At 42.4% G+C, this 18,462-nt stretch overlaps 1 protein-coding gene across 1 annotated transcript in view; it reads left to right on the top strand.

Moving 5' to 3' along the window:
- Positions 1 to 872: 872 nt before the first annotated feature.
- Positions 873 to 18,462, top strand: part of LRP5 (LDL receptor related protein 5) — a 112,611-nt gene continuing 95,021 nt past the window's right edge. Inside the window, exon 1 of the mRNA XM_083427134.1 lies at positions 873 to 1,197. Coding sequence (XP_083283260.1) covers positions 981 to 1,197 — 217 coding nt within the window. The 5' untranslated portion in view covers positions 873 to 980. The remainder of the gene's footprint in view (positions 1,198 to 18,462) is intronic.

Raw genomic sequence — 18,462 nt, 5'->3', positions numbered from 1 at the left:
AACTCTCCAGATGTTGTAGTTCAGCAACTCTCTGCATCGCTGACCCCTGGCCTGACATGCTGGCTGCGGCTGATGGGAGCTGGAATCCTACCAGATCTGGAGTGCCACAGGTTCCCCATCCCAGCTTTGGAGCTACCTTTTTCCTAGAAGGGAAGGTGTGCAGCCGTTCCAGAAGCAAAGTGAGATACATTGGTGGGGGAAAGATTCACTTGCTGAACGTGCCTGTCAAGCTGATTTCCAAGGCACAAGCCTCCGCCCGCCCGAAAAGAGAGCAACTCTAGCAGCTCCTTGAACAATTTGAGCAGCTTTCATGAACTGCAATGCCGCGCCTGGGTTTGGGGCTCCTGCCTAGGACCCATAGTGGCCAACTCCTTTGCCCCCCCCCCCAAATATTTGAGGGGGCTGAGTCCCCTGCCCAGTTGATAGGCATTGCCATTCAAATAGTGTGGGTGTGCCCCACCATGTGATCGATTATGCAGGGCAGGGCTTTTCTGCCCCCCCCTCAAATACTTTATTTAAGTTGCCCCCCCTGCTAGACCCCATGGAGAGTGTGGGTCGCCCTTGGGGCTGCCATCCCATGAGACTGCGCTGCACTTACTTGGGAACTGGGTGGGGAACGTTTACGTCCGAGGAAGCCCCCCGGGGACAGGCTACTTACTACCTGGACGGCTCAAGGTCGCACCCTAAACCCGGGTTGCCGTTTGCGGGTCCTCTTCCCGCCTTCCACCCGGTGGGTGGTGACTTCTTGCTCGCCTAGGAGTAAGACCTGGCGAAGGGCGAGCCGGCCACCTGGCGCTCCTTCGCCGAGCAGGCGAGCCAGCAACAGGCGAGAGGAGCGGCGGCGCGCGGTTGTCCCACGCCGGGGAAAGGGGCGGGGCGGTCCCTTGGCTTCCGCTCGGCTCGTCCTGGGGCTGGAGGGAAGCGGGAGGCTCCCAGCCCCCTTCTCCCCCTCTCCTTCCCAGAGCGGCAGCAGCGCCTCGATGAGGAGGCGGCGGAGGAGGAGGTGGGGAATCCGGAGAGCGCCTCCCTCCCCGTCTGCCGAGCGCGGCGCACTCGGAGCATGGAGCCCGCCTGAGCCACTCGGCGGGCAGCAGCTGCTGCGGCACAACATGGAGGCGGCAGCGCCGCCGCCGCGGCTGCTGCTCCTGTCCCTGGTGGCCGCCGTGGTGCTTCGGGGCAGCTTGGGCGCCGTCGGGGGTAAGTTTCGGGGCGGGGCGGGGGCTCCGGCGGGCGGCAAGCTGCCTTTCCCGGGCTCGGGGAGAGCGGGGAAGCCTTTTGTTGTGCGGACGGAAACTTCTCCGCGCAACTCGAGAAGTGGGACTTGGTGGGAATGGAGGAGGCTGGCATGGGACGGAGGCGGCGGCAGGGAGGAAAAGCAGCAGCCCAGGCGCGGAGGGCGGAAAAAACGAGGTGGGGGGGATCGAGGAGGCTCGGGGCCGTGAGGACCTTGGGGCCAGTGTCCGCAAGAGGCGCAGCGGGGTGTGTGCGAGGGCGACCCGTACCAGATCGGGCAAGAAAAAGGACGGAAAGCTGCTTCGTTGTGGCTCCCCCCCCCCCAACAACTTCTCATTTAAAGAAAGAGGGCGCTTGCGTGACCTACTCATCCCCCAGCACCAAAAAATAAATGTAGGTTTTTTTCCTGGTGTGTTGGGGGGGGGGGTGAGCCTTCCTTTTTCCTGCTGGCCAGGAAAGGATTCCCGTCGCCTTTTGCGTGCTGCTGGGCTTTCGAGCTCAACCTTGTGCCTCGAGAGCGAGACAAAAGTCTTCCCCCTCCCCGTTCCCAGCGCTTTGCGGCCCTCAGACGCAGTGATTTCCCTGGAGTTTGGAGGAGCTGGTGTCGGGTGTCGATCACAGGCAGAATCAAACTTTTGGCATCAGCGTTGGGAGTGGGGGTTGGGGGGGGAGCAGATCTTCTTTCCTTTTATTTTAAAGTTGTAAAGGGGAGGGTATGGGGGAGAAACGAAGGGAGGGAGGGAGGGAGAGAGAGAGAGAAAGACTTGCTTGACTTGTGAAACTTAACACTTGGCAAAACAGACTTCTGAGAAGAGTTTGTCTGTCTGGGGGTTTACCCAGACTTTAGCTACAGTGAACATTTGTTCCCTTGACTGCTCGGAGCGTTCAGACAATCACGTCCATTTCCATATCAATTAGCACTCGTTTTAAACTTTAGGAGGGAATCACGCTTCTCTTCTGCTTCTTCCTTAAGCTTCTGTGCACATTCGTGTGTGTGTGTTTAAATTCTGACTGGAAACTTTCTGCATTCATACGTGATATATGGAGATTAATAAGGGTGGTGGTGATGGTTGTAGCTGTATTTTCCCTATGGCTTCTTCCATTGGGCTGGAAAAGTGTCTTTGCTTCTGCATTTGATAAGCTTCAGTCCCATGTAGTGCACAAAGCAAATGTGGACTTATTTGTCCTATTTGAGAACATTTGTTCTGTTCTTGCCGAAAATCCCACGGTGCTTAATGTCTGAATACCAGTATGGTGATAATAATTAGAAAGTGATCCAGGGGTTGCCACCAAAAAGGGAGTTCTGAGCTGTACTTTTCTGCTCATTTCTGTCATTGCCTACAGGAAAGTTCCAGTTTGCACACAGGGAGCCTCGCGCAGTAGCCTGGTCTGCTTGTTGTCTGCGTAGCAGTCAGCAAACTGAAGTTTTGATGCACTAATGAATGTTAATTGTTGTAATTTCCCAAGTAGTTGAAGAAATATAGCAGTGTGGCTAACAGTCAGTAGAGCACCCCCTCAGGGTAATTCGTATTAGGCCACCCACTTCTCTTGCAGTAGTTACCAAGAACTATCATTTAATATGGAAGCTCTGACTAAAATTCCTTCACAGCCGCTGTGTTCTGTTTGTGCATGGTTTTAACTATAGGTGCATGTTTGTTGAATCTCTTTCTGATAAAACATTTTAGGAGAATCTTGGTGTCATTGATCCACTAGTTTGTTGCAGTGATGAGGTAACCTCATAGCTATTGTCTTTTTTAAATTTTCCAGGAGCTCAGTTCTCTGAGGAATGGTGTTGTTTTATTTAGTAAGGCTTCTGTTTAAAATCTTGTGTGGGGCAATCTGAGGCCAAAATAACCCCAAAGAGGGGCTGTTCTCTGATAAATTTTAAAGGAATATGAACACAGCCACCATGTATCTTTGTTAAATGAATTCTGTGTACTTAAGGTGGCCTGCAGCTTAGGGTGAAAAGGGGCAGCTGCTGTATACCTGTTAGTTTGGGCAACGTTTGTTTGTAACAGCACATCCAATAGAAAAGATGTGTTTAATTTACTTTGGTAGGGATTCAGCTAATGTTTATTCTCTAACCAAATAAAGGATTTCCGTAACATTAAAACCATAACCGATAAAATTTTAAATAACTATAAACAGTGGGTTATATCCAATGTTACTTGTACACAAATTTAAAATAATTGCAGTCAATGGGTGATAACTAATATTAGTCATACTGGGGGGTCCAATCCATTGAATTTTTTAAATCCATTGATTTTACTGGGTCTGCTCTTCAGTATGTTTAATGTTGGATATCATTTAGTGGCTGGCATTTAGCAGAGCTGTGTTAAATGGTAGAGTCTAGGATATTTAAGCCGCACCTTTTCATTTAAATAAAAAAGCATTGGTGTTATCATTTCGTCTATTAAGAGTGTTTTGCATAAGGGATCCTATATTCTAGTATACCTGTGAACCTTTTTGTCACTTTGTTTTTTCAAAATTGATAGTTGGTTGACTATATCTAATTTCTACTTACAATTGTATATTTTTGCCTTTTTCTGGACAGCTGTTGGTTGAGCTTGCTTGTGGTTACTTATCAGAGAGTGTGTCCAGAGACAAGTTTGTTATGCATCCCGTTTGAACTTTTAGCACACAAAAGCAGTGTATAAGGGTCTCTGGGTAAGATAGTACTGTTAACTCGGCAATATCCCATTATTCATTTTGTGGTGCTCACACTAGTCTCTGTTAGCTGTGTTGACCATCAAGAGAGCAGTGAGAAATAAAAAATTTTATTCTTTCTTGTCTCTCCCCCCCCCCCACTATTCCCCCCTGCACTCCCCAATATCTGGAATCCTGGAAGCAGAAATGCTGATATAGTGCTCTAGACCCCCAATTTATTGCCATTTGAACTGCCCAGAAGTGCATTGCACACTTACTGTGTGGGCCTCCTAAAGTTAAGAAAATAAGCGATGGGAGGGGACTTGGTGGATTTTCTAGTGTTATTGGACCTCAGTTCCATCAGATTCATTCAGTATGGTCCGTTGCCAGGGGCAATGGGAATTGCAGTCCAGCAACATCTGGAGGGCCACAGGTTCTTCCTCCACATGAGCCCCAAATACTATTCTCTTGTTCTTATTTCCTATTCTGTCACTGGCATATAACATGCATTGCCAGAAACGTTCATTTCTCCTCTAGGCACACATTAAATTGGACTGCTGCTGCTTGAGTATAGGTAGTATGTGCAGTGAAATGCATAGTCTGTTGCTTGTTTTCCTAATACACATTAAAGCGGGAGGGAAGTGTTCAACATAAATAATTTTTTTTGGAAAGCTCGCATACTATTCAGAATGTTAGGTTAATGTTCCATTTAGTTTTCTCAAGATGAATGTTCTTGGAAAGTTGCAGCTGCCACACTGCATTCGTTTACATCAAGGCAATAGCAATCATGATTTAAATTACGAAGGAAATAAATTTATTTAAATTTAGGGATATTAGATTAGGTTAGGATTCAGGTAGGTAGCTATGTTGGTCTGACACAGTCGAGATATATATTCTCCAGTAGCATCTTAGAGACTAAGTTTGTTCTAGGTATAAGTTTTTGTGTGCATGGATGGTATCTGAAGAAGTGTTCATGCACACGAAAGCTTATACCCAGAACAAACTTAGCTGGTCTCTAAGGTGCTACTGGACATTAAAAATATAGATAGATAGATAGATCAGGTTATGGTTGTAGATGGCCCACAAGTGAAAAGCAGTCTTGTGGTACTTTATGTGACAACTTTTAAGGATTCTGGTCATTTCAGTTTTGAAAGTGTACTGTGCTTTTTAGCTATATGTGTTTGAGAATTCAAACTGATTTCCAAGTGTGAAAAGAATATGTTAATGAGAAAGCAAGTAGAAAATGGTTCCAGGTTTTGTTATTACTAAAGTAGATTTCAAGATTGATCAGTTGCCAACACACAGCTTCTTAAATGTGCACTTAACAGTTGATGGATGTGAAATTCTAAATACAGTAGGCATATTTCTGAAGCAAGCGATTTTAACTTCAATCCTCTAGTTTATGAAATGAGCTGTTGAAGATTGTAGTCATCTGCTTGTTTTGCTTTTTTTAAAACTATTGGGATTAGAAAAACATGTGAAATTACCTCACTGAACTCTGTGCTTAAAAACTGCTTGACCTTGGGATTTCCATAGAACTTAAGTTGAGGCAGGGGTTGCCAACCCTTTTTGGTCTGTGGGCACATTCACAATTTTGAGGGAGTGCTGTTGGCTTCTGACATACAGAAAGAAAATGCACATAAATATGAAAACACTTTGCTTTTCCATGGGGTTTGGGTAAAAGTTGTATGCAGTAGAATTAAAACAGATCCCTTTGAATTGTTTTTGGGCTAAAGTAGTGCTGGAAAGCAGCAAGTTGTGATTCCTATGGTTAGTCTATGGAGAAAAATGTGATCTGTAATGTATGGAAAACATGTAAAAACTTCATGCAGTTTCAAAAAGTCTGTTTTACTGGATCTGATGTATGCACAGTCAATCATCTTATGCATTCTACAGCCTTTCTTTCTTTCTTTCCTTCCTTCTTTCCTTCTTTCTTCCCACCAATCTCCTAGATTTACTTATCCTTATCTCCGCCATTCTGGTCACCCTGTAGGTATTGTGAACATTGAAAAGCTCACAGAAGTGAAAGAGGAAATAGCATCATTCTTCAAACTTCCTCTTTTAGCTCTATGTACTTTTGAATAATAGAATTGTGGAGTTGGAAGCGACCCCTAGAGTCATCTAGTCCAACCCTGTGCGATGCAGGAAACTCAGCACGCGGTTCCACATACAATCATACCAGACCTGATTAGCTGTGCAAATGTGCTAGCAGTTTTATTGCTGCACCACCTTTGCCACATCATGATTGTGGTGGCTGAGAGGCTTCATGCTGGTCAGGGAGTCCCCGTCCCCCCAAGAACTGTGGGAACATATTATGTCAAAGCCTCTGTGTTAATGCCACATGTGCTGTCTACTTGCCTGAACAATTTCTCCAGCTGTTCTTACCTTCATGGAAACTTGGTGCATATATGAACTGCGGCCTGAGCATTGTCTTAAATTCCTGGAAATTGGATTCAGCATGTTCATCTGACTTGCACTGAAGGCTCCATGGGGCTGAAGCACTCTGGAAATTTGACCATCCGGACAGTGCCACCCACCCTTAATTTGGACAACTGCTCTGGAAGGATATCATGGTTGATGGTATCAAAAACCACTGAGAGGTCAGGGAGAATTAACAAGGAGACCTTTTTCCTGTCTCTCTCCCAAGTCCACTGGCTCATTGAGAAAAAAGCCAGTGAAATATTGTACGTGTGTCTAGGGAACCAAACTATGCTGTAACATCATAAGCCTTTTCCTCTTCTTTGTTAAGAAGACAATGTTGAATTTCAGACTTTGGTAAATACAACTTGAATGGGATATTGAAGTCTGAAGTTTGACATTGTCCAACATATTGGTGAAATAAAACTCAAATTTTATGGAAACTTTTATTTTGTGCCTCATATTTCCTAAGTTGACTTTAGTCTTTACATATGGACTGTATTAGTGAGGTTGCCTAGTAAGAGCTTCTCGGGTTTTTAAAGATTGCTCTCTTTCCCTCATGTTCTCTTTGCATTACATGTTTGGCTGTCTTGGTGCTATAAAAGAAAACAACCAGTCCTTGATTTTTAATGTATATTTTAGTATGTAATGAATGACAAATTCAGAGATGCATATGAGCTGTATTTTTCTTCTGCATGGGATGAGTGGGTTTTACAAAACACAAAAGGAAGATGGGCATGAACATTAGCAATGAGTCCTGATTGCTGGGCTGTTTGCCGCAGAGTAGGATCAGTTGACAGAATTAGTTTTTTGACATATATGTAATGAAATGATAGTGACAGGTGTGACTCTTGGGGTCACTCATACCCCCATTCTTAGGTTGCCTACCCCTGCTCTACAGCATTGGTATTAGCAGTAAAACATTGTGTTAGTTTTCTCTTAACCTCAGGGGTGAAGCTTCTCAAGTCTAGGAGCTGAAATTGGCCTAGTCCCTCTGATCCTTGGAGCCTAGGTTACTCCTTTCTTCCCAAGCTCATTCCTCACCAGCCCTGTACCCTCCTCAAGTTGTTTGTCTAGTTCAGGCATGTCCAAAGTCCATTTCGGGGGCCTAATCTGGCCTGCCGGTCGGTTTAATCTGGCCCCTGTGGCAGTTTATTTCCTGGGGTAAAATCCTTAAAACACCTCAGTAACTTCAATCCTAAAAAAAGGCCAACAACTTTTGTAGTCTCTCTGGTCGGCCCTCATGGCCCTTCATTTAATCAAGTCTGGCCCTCTGAAAAAAGTTTGGACACCCCTGGTCTAGTTGAAGAGTGTTTGAACTGTGATAATGGCCCTTGCTTGTCCTGAATGGAGGATGGAAGGGTGTGTGTGTGTGGATACCTCACTCACTTTTTGTGACTAGAATACACTCCATTGTTACAAAGCTTTTGCCTCAGGCCTTGTCTATGCAGTCCCTGGAAGGTTGTCCTTGACAGAATGTGACCCTCAGGTTTCCCCACCCTGTCCTAAAGCTTGATTCCTCCCTAACCGTGTCTTCAGAGTTCCCAGTACTTCTCCATTTATAGTTGCCAAATATGTGGAGCATTATAAAGACCTGTATAAAATGCAAATCATATAAAGCTGCACATATTTAATGTCTGAATTTCTTAAATCTATAGCTTTCAGGGCTTCTATCTCTTTTGATGTTTTACATAAAGTAAAATATTACAAAATTCGTAGTCCAAAAGACTTTCAAATGGAGGACACTGTCAGGATCCATTCTAGAGTAATATAGTCTGCTGCTTGATAACTTGAAACAGTGGCTTGCTGATCCTGGCTTGTTAAGGAGCAGCAAACCATGATCCCTGGTCTGGAAGGAACCTGAAGCCAAGGCTCCACACTTTGCTTATCCTGCTTGTGCAAACTAGGAGAAGCAAACCAGGAGTGATCAGACTCATTCCTGATAAGATACAACAAACCAGAAAGCCTGGCTTATTGTTGCATGTGGATGTGGCCACCCTTTGGTCCCAAAACCACGAGTTAAAAGAGAAATGTATTAGTGCTGTTTTGCTGAACACTTGTGCGAGCACAAGGCTTGTAGTGCTGTGCTTCAATGTATGGAGAGTGTGAGAGACAATGAGTAAGGAAGATACAGGCTTTAACATATAATCTCAGCTGGGCCATAAAGACAGGGAATTGGAGAATCTCCCTTGATTTGGGGTCCCCTTTCTCACCGTGTACTCTTCTGCTAGGCTGGAACTAGCTTTCCATAGGTGTAAGAGGCATTTTGCAAGCAGAAGACACTTTTGGATACAAGCCAGTGTTCTGCGGTATTTAAAGGCTTACTGGTTTCTTATGGCATGACCTTGAATCAACAAGAGCTGTCCTCATCAGATACATGACATATACACCCCATGTGGGTTGAGGTACAGTGGAGGAAAACCATCTTTCCAGTCCACTTCATGTATTGAATGAAGAAGCCTCTTGACTATGAAAGCTCATACCACAATAAGTGTCTGTAAGGTGCATCTGGATCTAGTTAGCTAAGCTGCATAAAATGAGATTTAAATGGAGTAGAGGAAATAGATCCCAAATTGTAGTGGATTACTAATAAGTCAGACTTGAATCACTTGAAAGCTGCCCCATGTGACTTCTAGAATTCACACTGTCTGTCTGTCCTGTTCCACACCCAAGTCTGCCCCCCTCCCCCATTTCCTAAACTTTTTCTCATGGGAACTGTGAGACTTCACCATGGTAGATGGGACTGCTACTTGGCAATCTGGTGTACATTCCTTAATTTGTATTTGCAGCAGATTTGAATACTGCATAAGGTTTAAACTGAACATATATTTCTAGTTTAAAGTTGTGGTCATTTAATGCAGTAAGTGAGGATCTTCTTTTGGATTTGTTAATTATGAGTAACTGGACTCACAGTGGGATCCATATTCTCTTCCTCATGCGTGTCATCCTTTAACTGAAAGAAAAGTTGTGTGATTGTACAAAACCAACCAACAGTTAAAGCATTTACAGAAGGTAACTCTGGAATTTGCACTCCTTTCCAAGAGATGTTCAGCCAATTGGGAGAATAAATTTTTTGATGTAGCTTTGAAATAGAATTAGTTGCAGATGACCAATACTTCGTTTGCCAGCAGCTAATAATCTGGAATTGAAGACTGCTTTGTGGAGCATCTGATGCCGTGCCTGCCCTGCCCCTCACCTTCTAAAACCATCTCCTTGATGTCTGTTTCTTTATCACCCTCCAGAACAGGAGTGGCCAGCCTGTGGCTCCCTCCATATGTTTCTGGACTTACCAACTCTCCTCATCCTTGACTACTGGCCATGCTGCCTGGAGCTGATGGAAGTTGTAGTCAAGCAACAACTCAGAGGGTCACAGTTTAACCCTAACCCTAACCCCTACTCTAGAGTCATATTACTAGAATACAGCAAGTGTAATATGGACAACTAGTTGTGCTGTTGGGATATGCTTAAAAAGATGGTGGCGGGAGTGGGGTTGTTCTGCCTTGGATTCCCATTGCTTCAGGCATGGCCAAACTTGGCCCTCCAGCTGATTTGGGACTACAATTCCCATCATCCTTGACCACTGGTCCTGTTAGCTAGGGATGATGGGAGTTGTAGTCCCAAAACAGCGGGAGGGCCAAGTTTGGCCATGCCTGCTTTAGCTGCTTCTACACTGGATAGTGTACCTGCCACATTGGCTCTTATACTTCTCTCTTCCTTGCAAGTGAGGCGGTACATGTCCGTTCCTGTGCCTAAAGGTCTTAGGTAGATAAGTGGATAAAGTCTGGAATCTAGATGGGTAATGAACTTCCCCTTGTCTCTAGTTTCTGAGGCAGGCATTGATTTTGCCGCCTCCACTGTCTTACTCGGATTATTCCTTCTTGTATCATCCTGTTTTAATTGAAAGAGTATTGGAGGCTAGCTCAGTTCTCACTCTGCCGAGCCCTATGGTAGGTTCTGTGCCTTGAGTCCAATGTAGGTTGTTTTTTTTTTGCCCTTGCTATTCCTGGACCAAAATGTTTATTTAAGAGTGTGTGTGTGTTCCCATGGAGAAAGGGCTCATATGTTACTACTGGTGAATCTGAATTGACCTTTGGTGGGACAGTAGAGTGTGGTGGAATCCCAGGAACTATCTTTTTTAATACATGTACATTTGGGAAGGAAAGGGGGTAATGTCCGTCTCATTATTTTATGGCACACTTTAGCATCCTCTTCTATTTAATGTACACCTGGCAGGTGTTCTCTTTTTAGGGACATAGCAATACAGTGAGTTTGCAAAGACTGGGGGGGGGGTATATCAATCATCATTGACCTCTGAATACTGATAATTCTGATGAATCTGCGAGGCAGGTATTTTGGAAATGTGTCAGAAAATGTGCATATAGTTTCCTAATCATGTTTACATGACTGTTAGCATTCAGCAGTGCACCTCTGTGTTTTTTATTTGCCAAGTATCTGGGATTGTTAACGTTTCAATCGTTGGTTTTGGAAACTCAGTTTTAACACAGATTAATTAGTGATATACAGCCATCCAATGACGGATTGGTGTTATGGCTCTGAAAGCAAATTAATGCTATCATCTGAAAGTTGTGTTTAAAAAGGTTATTAGCCAACCACACACTGCACTGTTTGGAGTTCCCACAAGGGCTCAGATCATTTACGCTTCCTAATTTTATCAGAACCTACCAAGTATTGACAGTCAGAGAAGCAGCAACACACCACAGCAACACTCCCACACACCACTGCAGTAGCTATAATTTCTGTTCCTTTCAATATGTTTAAAAATCTCCAATAAAGTAGTTAAAATTCTTCCAAAACTTGGGTGCTATTTCCTGACTGGAAGGTTTTCCTGATCTGTGATTATGCCCTTACCTGCCTGGATGAAGAATTAACAGAGGGGTGTGCGTATAGATTCCTTCTGTGTGCTTGAAATGTAGCTTACTGTAGAAAGGCAAGAATTGCATCCTTTGCTCCACCCATTTCTCCCTCCGCCCCCTTGTTCCTGGGAGGTTGTCTATGAGGGAGTGCAGCCCTGGAGCTGAATAAGGTTCCCTGGCTTAGGATGTGACCTGCTTTTTCTGTTACACTGAACTGTAAGAGGAGTGACCCTGAGGCCCTTATTGGAGTTTTCTTTTTATTCCATGAAAGCTTTTACTTAAGACTCAAAGCAATAACTAGCAATCAAGGCGTCAAAGTGTTTGCTCACCATTGCCACACTAACTATGTAAATATAACATATAAGCCCTTTAAAGGAAACAATGTAATGTTGCAATCAGTGTATTAGGATACCACATTCTTCAAATGATTTATACTTAAAGGTTGTCTCCAGGGCTTTTTTTCAGCTGGAGCTCAGCTCCATCACCTCTCCGGTAGGTGCCATTGCCATTCTAATAGAACAAGGGAGAAGTTCATGGTGAGCTCCAGCACCTCCCTCTCTCCCTCTTTCTTTCTTTCTTTCTTTCTTTCTTTCTTTCTTTCTTTTTTTTTAAGTTTTCCAATATACCTCCGATAATAGCAGATTAGAACAATAACTATTAATTCCCAAATTATACAGTTATCGAAATGCCAACCAACTTCCAATTAATACATTTTAGTTAAAGTGGCTCCCCGCATGGTGGTTTGGGTGCATTTCCAATCTTATATCCCTGTGTTCCATAGTCTTAAATAATGTCAGTTACATTTCAGTTACAATAATAATCTCTTAGTCAACAGCTACATAATTAATGATTTCCATTTGTGATATTACAATATATAAATTTATAAAGTTTAATGGTGGTGTAGGAGGGTTTTTGCCAGACGAAGTGTTTTTGTACTCGGTGCCTCCCTGCCTTCCACATTTCATGCCAGAGCAAGAGCCAGGTACCAAGATAAAGAGTGTTCTTGGGGGGGGGGATTTGCAAGGATGATTTACCCTCTGTTATCCTTGTTTTTCGTTTCCTGACTATCCCCTGCTGTCATGGGGGCTGCCTCCATTAAGGCAAGCCGGACCAGAAGCCCCTGGCACCTCTTTCTAGAAAAATAGCACTGGTTGCCTCCCAAGTAAAACGGAAACCCAGTTGAATGCTGTGTATACATGTTACGAATACAAATGGGGGTTTGTGTGTGTGTGTTTTTAAACCCGCACAATTAATTAAATAATTGGGAGATATGGGAAACTTAAAAAGATATGGGAACTGGATATTGGCACACAAATTCTTCCCAAGCATTGGAATAACATTTAAGAATCACGGCCCTTAAAATTTGTTTCCAGGTTTTTTAAAGGGAAAACTTATTAAAATTATTATACAGATGTTATCACACTCCTTTTCATATGTCGAAAATATTTTATTCTATATCACCTAATTGTTGGAGGGGTTGCAGTAAACTTAGTACATGTTATCATTTATGGTCGGAATGTCAGTTAGTGCAAGATTTTTGGAATTTGATAGAAATGTTAAATATTACTAAAGATTAATGCTAATCTTTGTTGTCCAATGCTACTGAATATTTTTGATGACACCAGTGTAAATATATTGGAAAAGGGTGTGTGTGTCTTATATACGATCTTGGCAGCACACAAAGTTATTGCAACTGAATGTAAAACAGCCCAGAATCTTACACTGGACACTTAATACTGCTCACTCTGGAATATAACGATAATGAAGGAAATCATGCATAATTGACAAGGACTAGAACCTCCAGATTCTTTTTATGTGATTTGTCATTCCTTTATGACATGTACAGCGGAACCATCATTTTCAAGACAACCCTTGTCACAAGCCTGGCATATCTGGAACTATACTTTGTGGTCTGATAAAGTTGATAGTCTTTACTTGGGCTTTGTTATTTAAACTCATGCAACTACTCATGTATATATTTCATAGTCTTTTAATCTTCATTCTTGTCTGTTGTTATATTAAGAAGGAATAATACTAACAAAAGCTTGACAAAAAAAAAGTAAGTGGCAGATAGGAAAAAGGGAGGATCATAAGTGGTGCGTTGTAGGCTCTGTTTTGTATTAACAATGGGTAACCATTCTATTTAATATCACTGCCGAAGTTGGACAGTGGAGTATTTTAATAATCTAAGGGTGGACAGAACTTCATGTACTTCATGAACGAGAGAAACCTACAAGGAGTGAGAGCAGATACCAAATGTTTGTGAAGGACATGTCTGTAATTCCTGTAGAACTGTGTTACCTAATACACATAGAGTTTGACATGGCTGGGTATGTGGTTACATTTAAGCAATGGGTTTCCCTGCATGTGCAGAGCCAGCTCACTTGTCTATTCCATGCCCTTTTTAGATGTTCAAATCTGTTGTGAGCCTGGTAGTGGTTGTGGTTCTGGGGAGTGGTTGTAATTCTGTTAATTAAAATAACCACTGAGACAACCTGAGGGCAAACCTGTTAAACAGCATTAATAGATGTGAGAAGGCCGCAGACACCCTAAGCGGTCCTCAGACCCATCTCCCACTTCCTTAATGATCTGTTCCTGAATACCCTGCTTAGCCTGTTTTGAGAGAGGCTTGGAAGCCCCAGCAAACAGAAACCTCTTCATATAGAGGACAAGCTGACCACTTTAAGTAAAGGGAATTACCCTCTATCTCTTAAGGCTGCAACCCTAACAACACTTACTTGGGAGTAAGCCACATTGAATTCATGAGCAGGCATGGTTCGTTTTGTGTTGTGATTGTAGTCATTGAGAGTTTCTAAACCTAGAGAGTGGAATTCAGTGTTGTGCAGGGGGAACCCCATTATGCAAGCAGAAGGCATGCACAGGGCTTCAACTGATGTAGTACATGAGGTGACTGCAGCCCAGAATACACACACATACAGAGAGAGAGAGAGAGAGAGAGAGAGAGACTCTTCTTTTTTTTGGCATAACTTGATTTTTCTCCCTTTGTCTAACCATTCTTAACAAAACTGTTCAGAAACAGAGGCACAAGTCTAGTTGCCTGTGAGTTCATTTTGTTTTATTTTGCAAGATGCTCTTGGAGGATGACGTCTGGTTTACTAGCAGTTTCTTTATAGTGGTTTTGCATGGGAGATGGGGAGAGTATGTTGGGGAATATTTTTAGGAGCAAGAAAGAGTTGCAGTACAATAGTTTTTTACTTGTTTGCTTCACAAACAGTTTTGCAGAGAAGAATAGGTAGTTTGTGCCTGTCAGCTTTCAGCCATAGTGACTTTTCCCCCTTCTCTCCTTTTTCCTATCAAGTTGCTTGATAATGAAAAGGAAACAGCAAGGGAAGAGCACCAGTGTGATAGGGCTTCACTGCTCGCCCAGCATTACCTTATAAAAACTAGTCTTCCAAATAGTTACTAGAGGCAGTTGTGGCCAGATGGGTGGCAACTGAAAAACTTTCGCTGCTTCCCTCCTCCCTGGATTTTACCATGATTCCTTGGCTTGTGTGCTTATTCCAGCGTACCATTTGGCTCTCTACATTACTGCAATGCAGACATATGCTAACTTGCTTCTCTTTTTCTTACAACATCATTTTCCATGGTTTTCATGCTAAAAGAGCAGCCTTTGTTTTAGTAATTATCATAGTTTGACTCTCCCTGGAGATGTGTGGATTTTATTTGGTTTCCAATCATTCTTCAGATTTCTGACAAGAATCAAGTACTGATGGGTTACAACTGTATCATCTTCTTAAAACAAGAATTACACATTATAATTAAGAGGAGGAGGAAAGCAAGAGTAGAGGAGGATTTGACTTTTTCAAACCACAAGCGAAAGACACGGGATTCAGTTTGCAGGATTTGCTCAGTTCAGATGCAATGACCAAACCATGGTTTACTGTTGGGAAGGAAACATGCACTGTGCTCAAGCATTCCATCCTCCTCTTGTGCACATCAATTCCCTCTTTTACTTTCTGTCTTGTGGTGGCAATAGATCTCTGTGAATCCTGAACTGTGCAGATTAAGTGGTTGCCACTAAACACAGATTGCTTCCAAATTGGAATTGGAAGCCAGTTTGATTAAGACACCACAGTAAACAATTTAGGGAAAAGGATTTGTTGTGTGTGTGTCTAAAGGGAAAAAGGAGAGCATGAGCCTGTAGCATGTTTCTGATGGCTAAACCATGATTGAATTCAACTACTGATACAGATAACCTGGTCCTGTTGTTGTACTACATCATCTGCATCATAATATAGATAAAATAAGGTGCACACTACAGACACTTCAAATGATGCAAACCGTTAAACAAGCAACTAGATGCCATTCCCCTTAAGAGGAAGTTTATATTCTAGTCTCTCAGACTACCTTTCCCCACTTTCCATCCTGAAATCAATTTTTCAAAGGATAATTTTTTTACTTGGCGTACAGGGATTTTATTCAAACTTTGGAAACAGAGAAGTGATATAACATGGGAAAAATCCAGAAATTATCGTGCTTAGCTATGCATCTCTTCACATTTTTCTCATGATGTTTTCAGATTATTTTCTGATCTGAAAATCTCATGAGAGGTGGCCTTTCTTAAGAGATTTGCTGTGTTTCCTGACTTCTCTCTGTGAACAGAAATATTACGGAATCAAGCGCTGGCCAAAACTGGAGTGAGGAAAGAGAAAAGGCATGTTTAAAAATATGGATTTTTAAAGTAAACCATCTCTGGTATCATCATATGGGCTGCTTATGAAACGCACACAGACACTTGAGGCTGTCTTCACATGATGGGTGGGGTTTCCTCTTCCATTTCACATGAGCTTGATTTTAAACTAGGTTACGGCGTCTTTTTTTGCTTTTGTCAGCTTAGCTTGAATTTGTAAATGACTTGCCATATCTATAGCGCCTGTGTGAAATAGTTAATGCTCTATAATGCCAACAGGCAAGAAGAGTTGTTGTTTTAATTGTAATTGGCTCAGTTTGCATAGGAACAAGTTCAAGTCATTTCTTATTTTAAAATGTTCCAGGTACCATAAATATGCAAGGGAAAGTATTCCCTGGACTCATATTTAATTTTTTAGGTGGGGTTTTTTAAAAAAATGTGTGAGAGTTGTTATGGTTTGGACAGCAACTTAGCCGATTTCTAAGACTTTGTGGTAGGGAGGGTATTAAATGATGGTTTAGTTATAATGGAAAATTTGACTTGCAAAAACATTACAGGACGTCAGTAAATAAAACCTTTCACAAAGGTATGCTTGTTTCTGATCAGTTTCTAGTTCCAGATGTTGGTTCTGCTGACTCCAAAAAACTTGACTAGGTTTCAGGAAAGTTGGAAAAGATACATTGCCTTTACCATCTGTACTGAATATACCATGCACATACTTGGAAGAGAAATTAATCTGAAATATGGAGCATTGCTCAGAAATCTACCCAGGCCAGAAATAATTAATCTGCAGAGTTTCATAGCAGCTAACACAACACCTTTTTCATATTTCTTATTCTTGTTTCATAAGAATCCTTGGGCATGGCATGTGTTAGAATAGTTGATACTTAAAATGTCTTTCACGTTTTAATTTAAACATTGTTGGACATTGGAGGGAGTGAAATTGCAGTGTGTTTGAAGGTATATATTTTTTAAAAACCCAAGTTCTTAAATTTTCTTTTCGGGCTCAACACTTTAATGATGTGTTCAGGGTGGGGGGAGAGGATCTGGTGGAAAGGGATTGTTCAAATGGTAACAATGGTATGAATAACAGCATGAGTTGTGTGTGTCAGCCCTTCTTTCCAAATGTCTTTCAAGTTTCTCTTTATTGGAGATGCTTCTGCATTAGCCAGGAGCACTGATTAAGGTCAATTCATTCCTTATGGCATCGCTTCTCAGGGGTCAGGATTGCTTTGTATTTCTGGAACTACATGAAGGGAGATTCTAAATTTCCTTTTGTATTGTTGTTCAAAAATCTGAAATGCTGCTTTCAGTGCTACAGAGACTGTGACTGTGGGGTTTCTGAGACGGTCTTCCTTGAAACTACATGTGGCATGATTTCAGTATGTTTCTTTTGTATTGCACCAAATTGTTCATTAGAGATGAACGTAACCAGAATTGGAAATAAAAGTACATAAGGATAGGCATTACCAAGCCTTCTCTTCTCTCCCCCTCCTCATCCTTTCATTCTGTCAGCACTTGTATGCACTGCAGGCTGTCATTGTGATCCAGATAATCTCTGCTTTTATTAACATAAAACCTAGCCCTTGTGGCTTTAATGGGAAGTTTGAAAAGTCCTATAGCGGTGTATCCTGGAGGCACAGACACTAAAAACTTATTTTCAGGTTGTCTGATTTCTGAGCCTGTTTTGCTGAGATGCCAAGCTATTATTTCTTTAAAAAATAATAATTGGAGAACACCCCTGAACAACCAGGAATTGTTTCCTTAAAAATGAAAGATTTTGCAAGTGAGAAAATCCATGCTTGGGTGAGAAAAAAATTGTTGTTGGCATGTGAAAGCTTTCTTGCTTTAAAACAACTAAACTATTTTGTTTTGTTTTTATGCTTATTTGGGAAGAAAATACACTGCCAACATTAAGAAAAACTATCATGATGATAGACTGCATAAAATCAACAATACAATTATATCCCTAAAACAAATGCAAAATGCATCACAAATCAGTAGGGGTTTTGAAGGTGGTAGTTCTGTTTTCTTCCCAGTATCAATTTGGGGGATGCTCAGTTGCCATTTGTTGCCTTTTGGGCGTACTATCATTGATTGCAATTGCCGTAAAGGGGAGAGGGACTGCACCCCCTGGATTTTAAATCACATGGGGAGCCTGTGTGCATGCAACAGGGCCCCTTTTCCAGCCCTTTCCACCACCCTCATGTAGGCAGCAGGAAGGCAGGGCCAGCAAGGATGTGGACAGGAGACCCAGTGAATATGGCACTGCTCTCCTCCTGAAGAGATTTTAATTATATGAGGGGAGCATGCCTGCAATCTGTGCATCTGAATTCAGAAACTGCACAAGAGATGCATAAAGTGATGCATACTTGTCAGCCCATGGCCTTCGAATTATTCATATTATTTTAATGAAGCGTAGATAGGTCTGGCTCCCCAGTATGCAATAAAATTGAGTTCGCTCACGTTTTCACCAAACAAAATCCAAAAGAAACCCGATCATCATGATGTGTATAGTCAAGAACCTATAGAGCCAAGAATTGAACTCTGCTGTTATGAGTTGTGGGTTTATGAATAGTGGGTGCCAGGGTTTGGGGGTGCCAGATTCCCCTAAATTCCTGATAGGTAATAGAATTTAAA

Source organism: Podarcis tiliguerta (genome assembly GCF_965153285.1).
Source record: "Podarcis tiliguerta genome assembly, chromosome: 1".
In the NCBI taxonomy this organism is placed as follows: domain Eukaryota; kingdom Metazoa; phylum Chordata; class Lepidosauria; order Squamata; family Lacertidae; genus Podarcis; species Podarcis tiliguerta.
The sequence above is the reverse complement of the archived record's forward strand: the minus strand, read 5'-3'. Positions and strand labels throughout refer to the sequence as shown.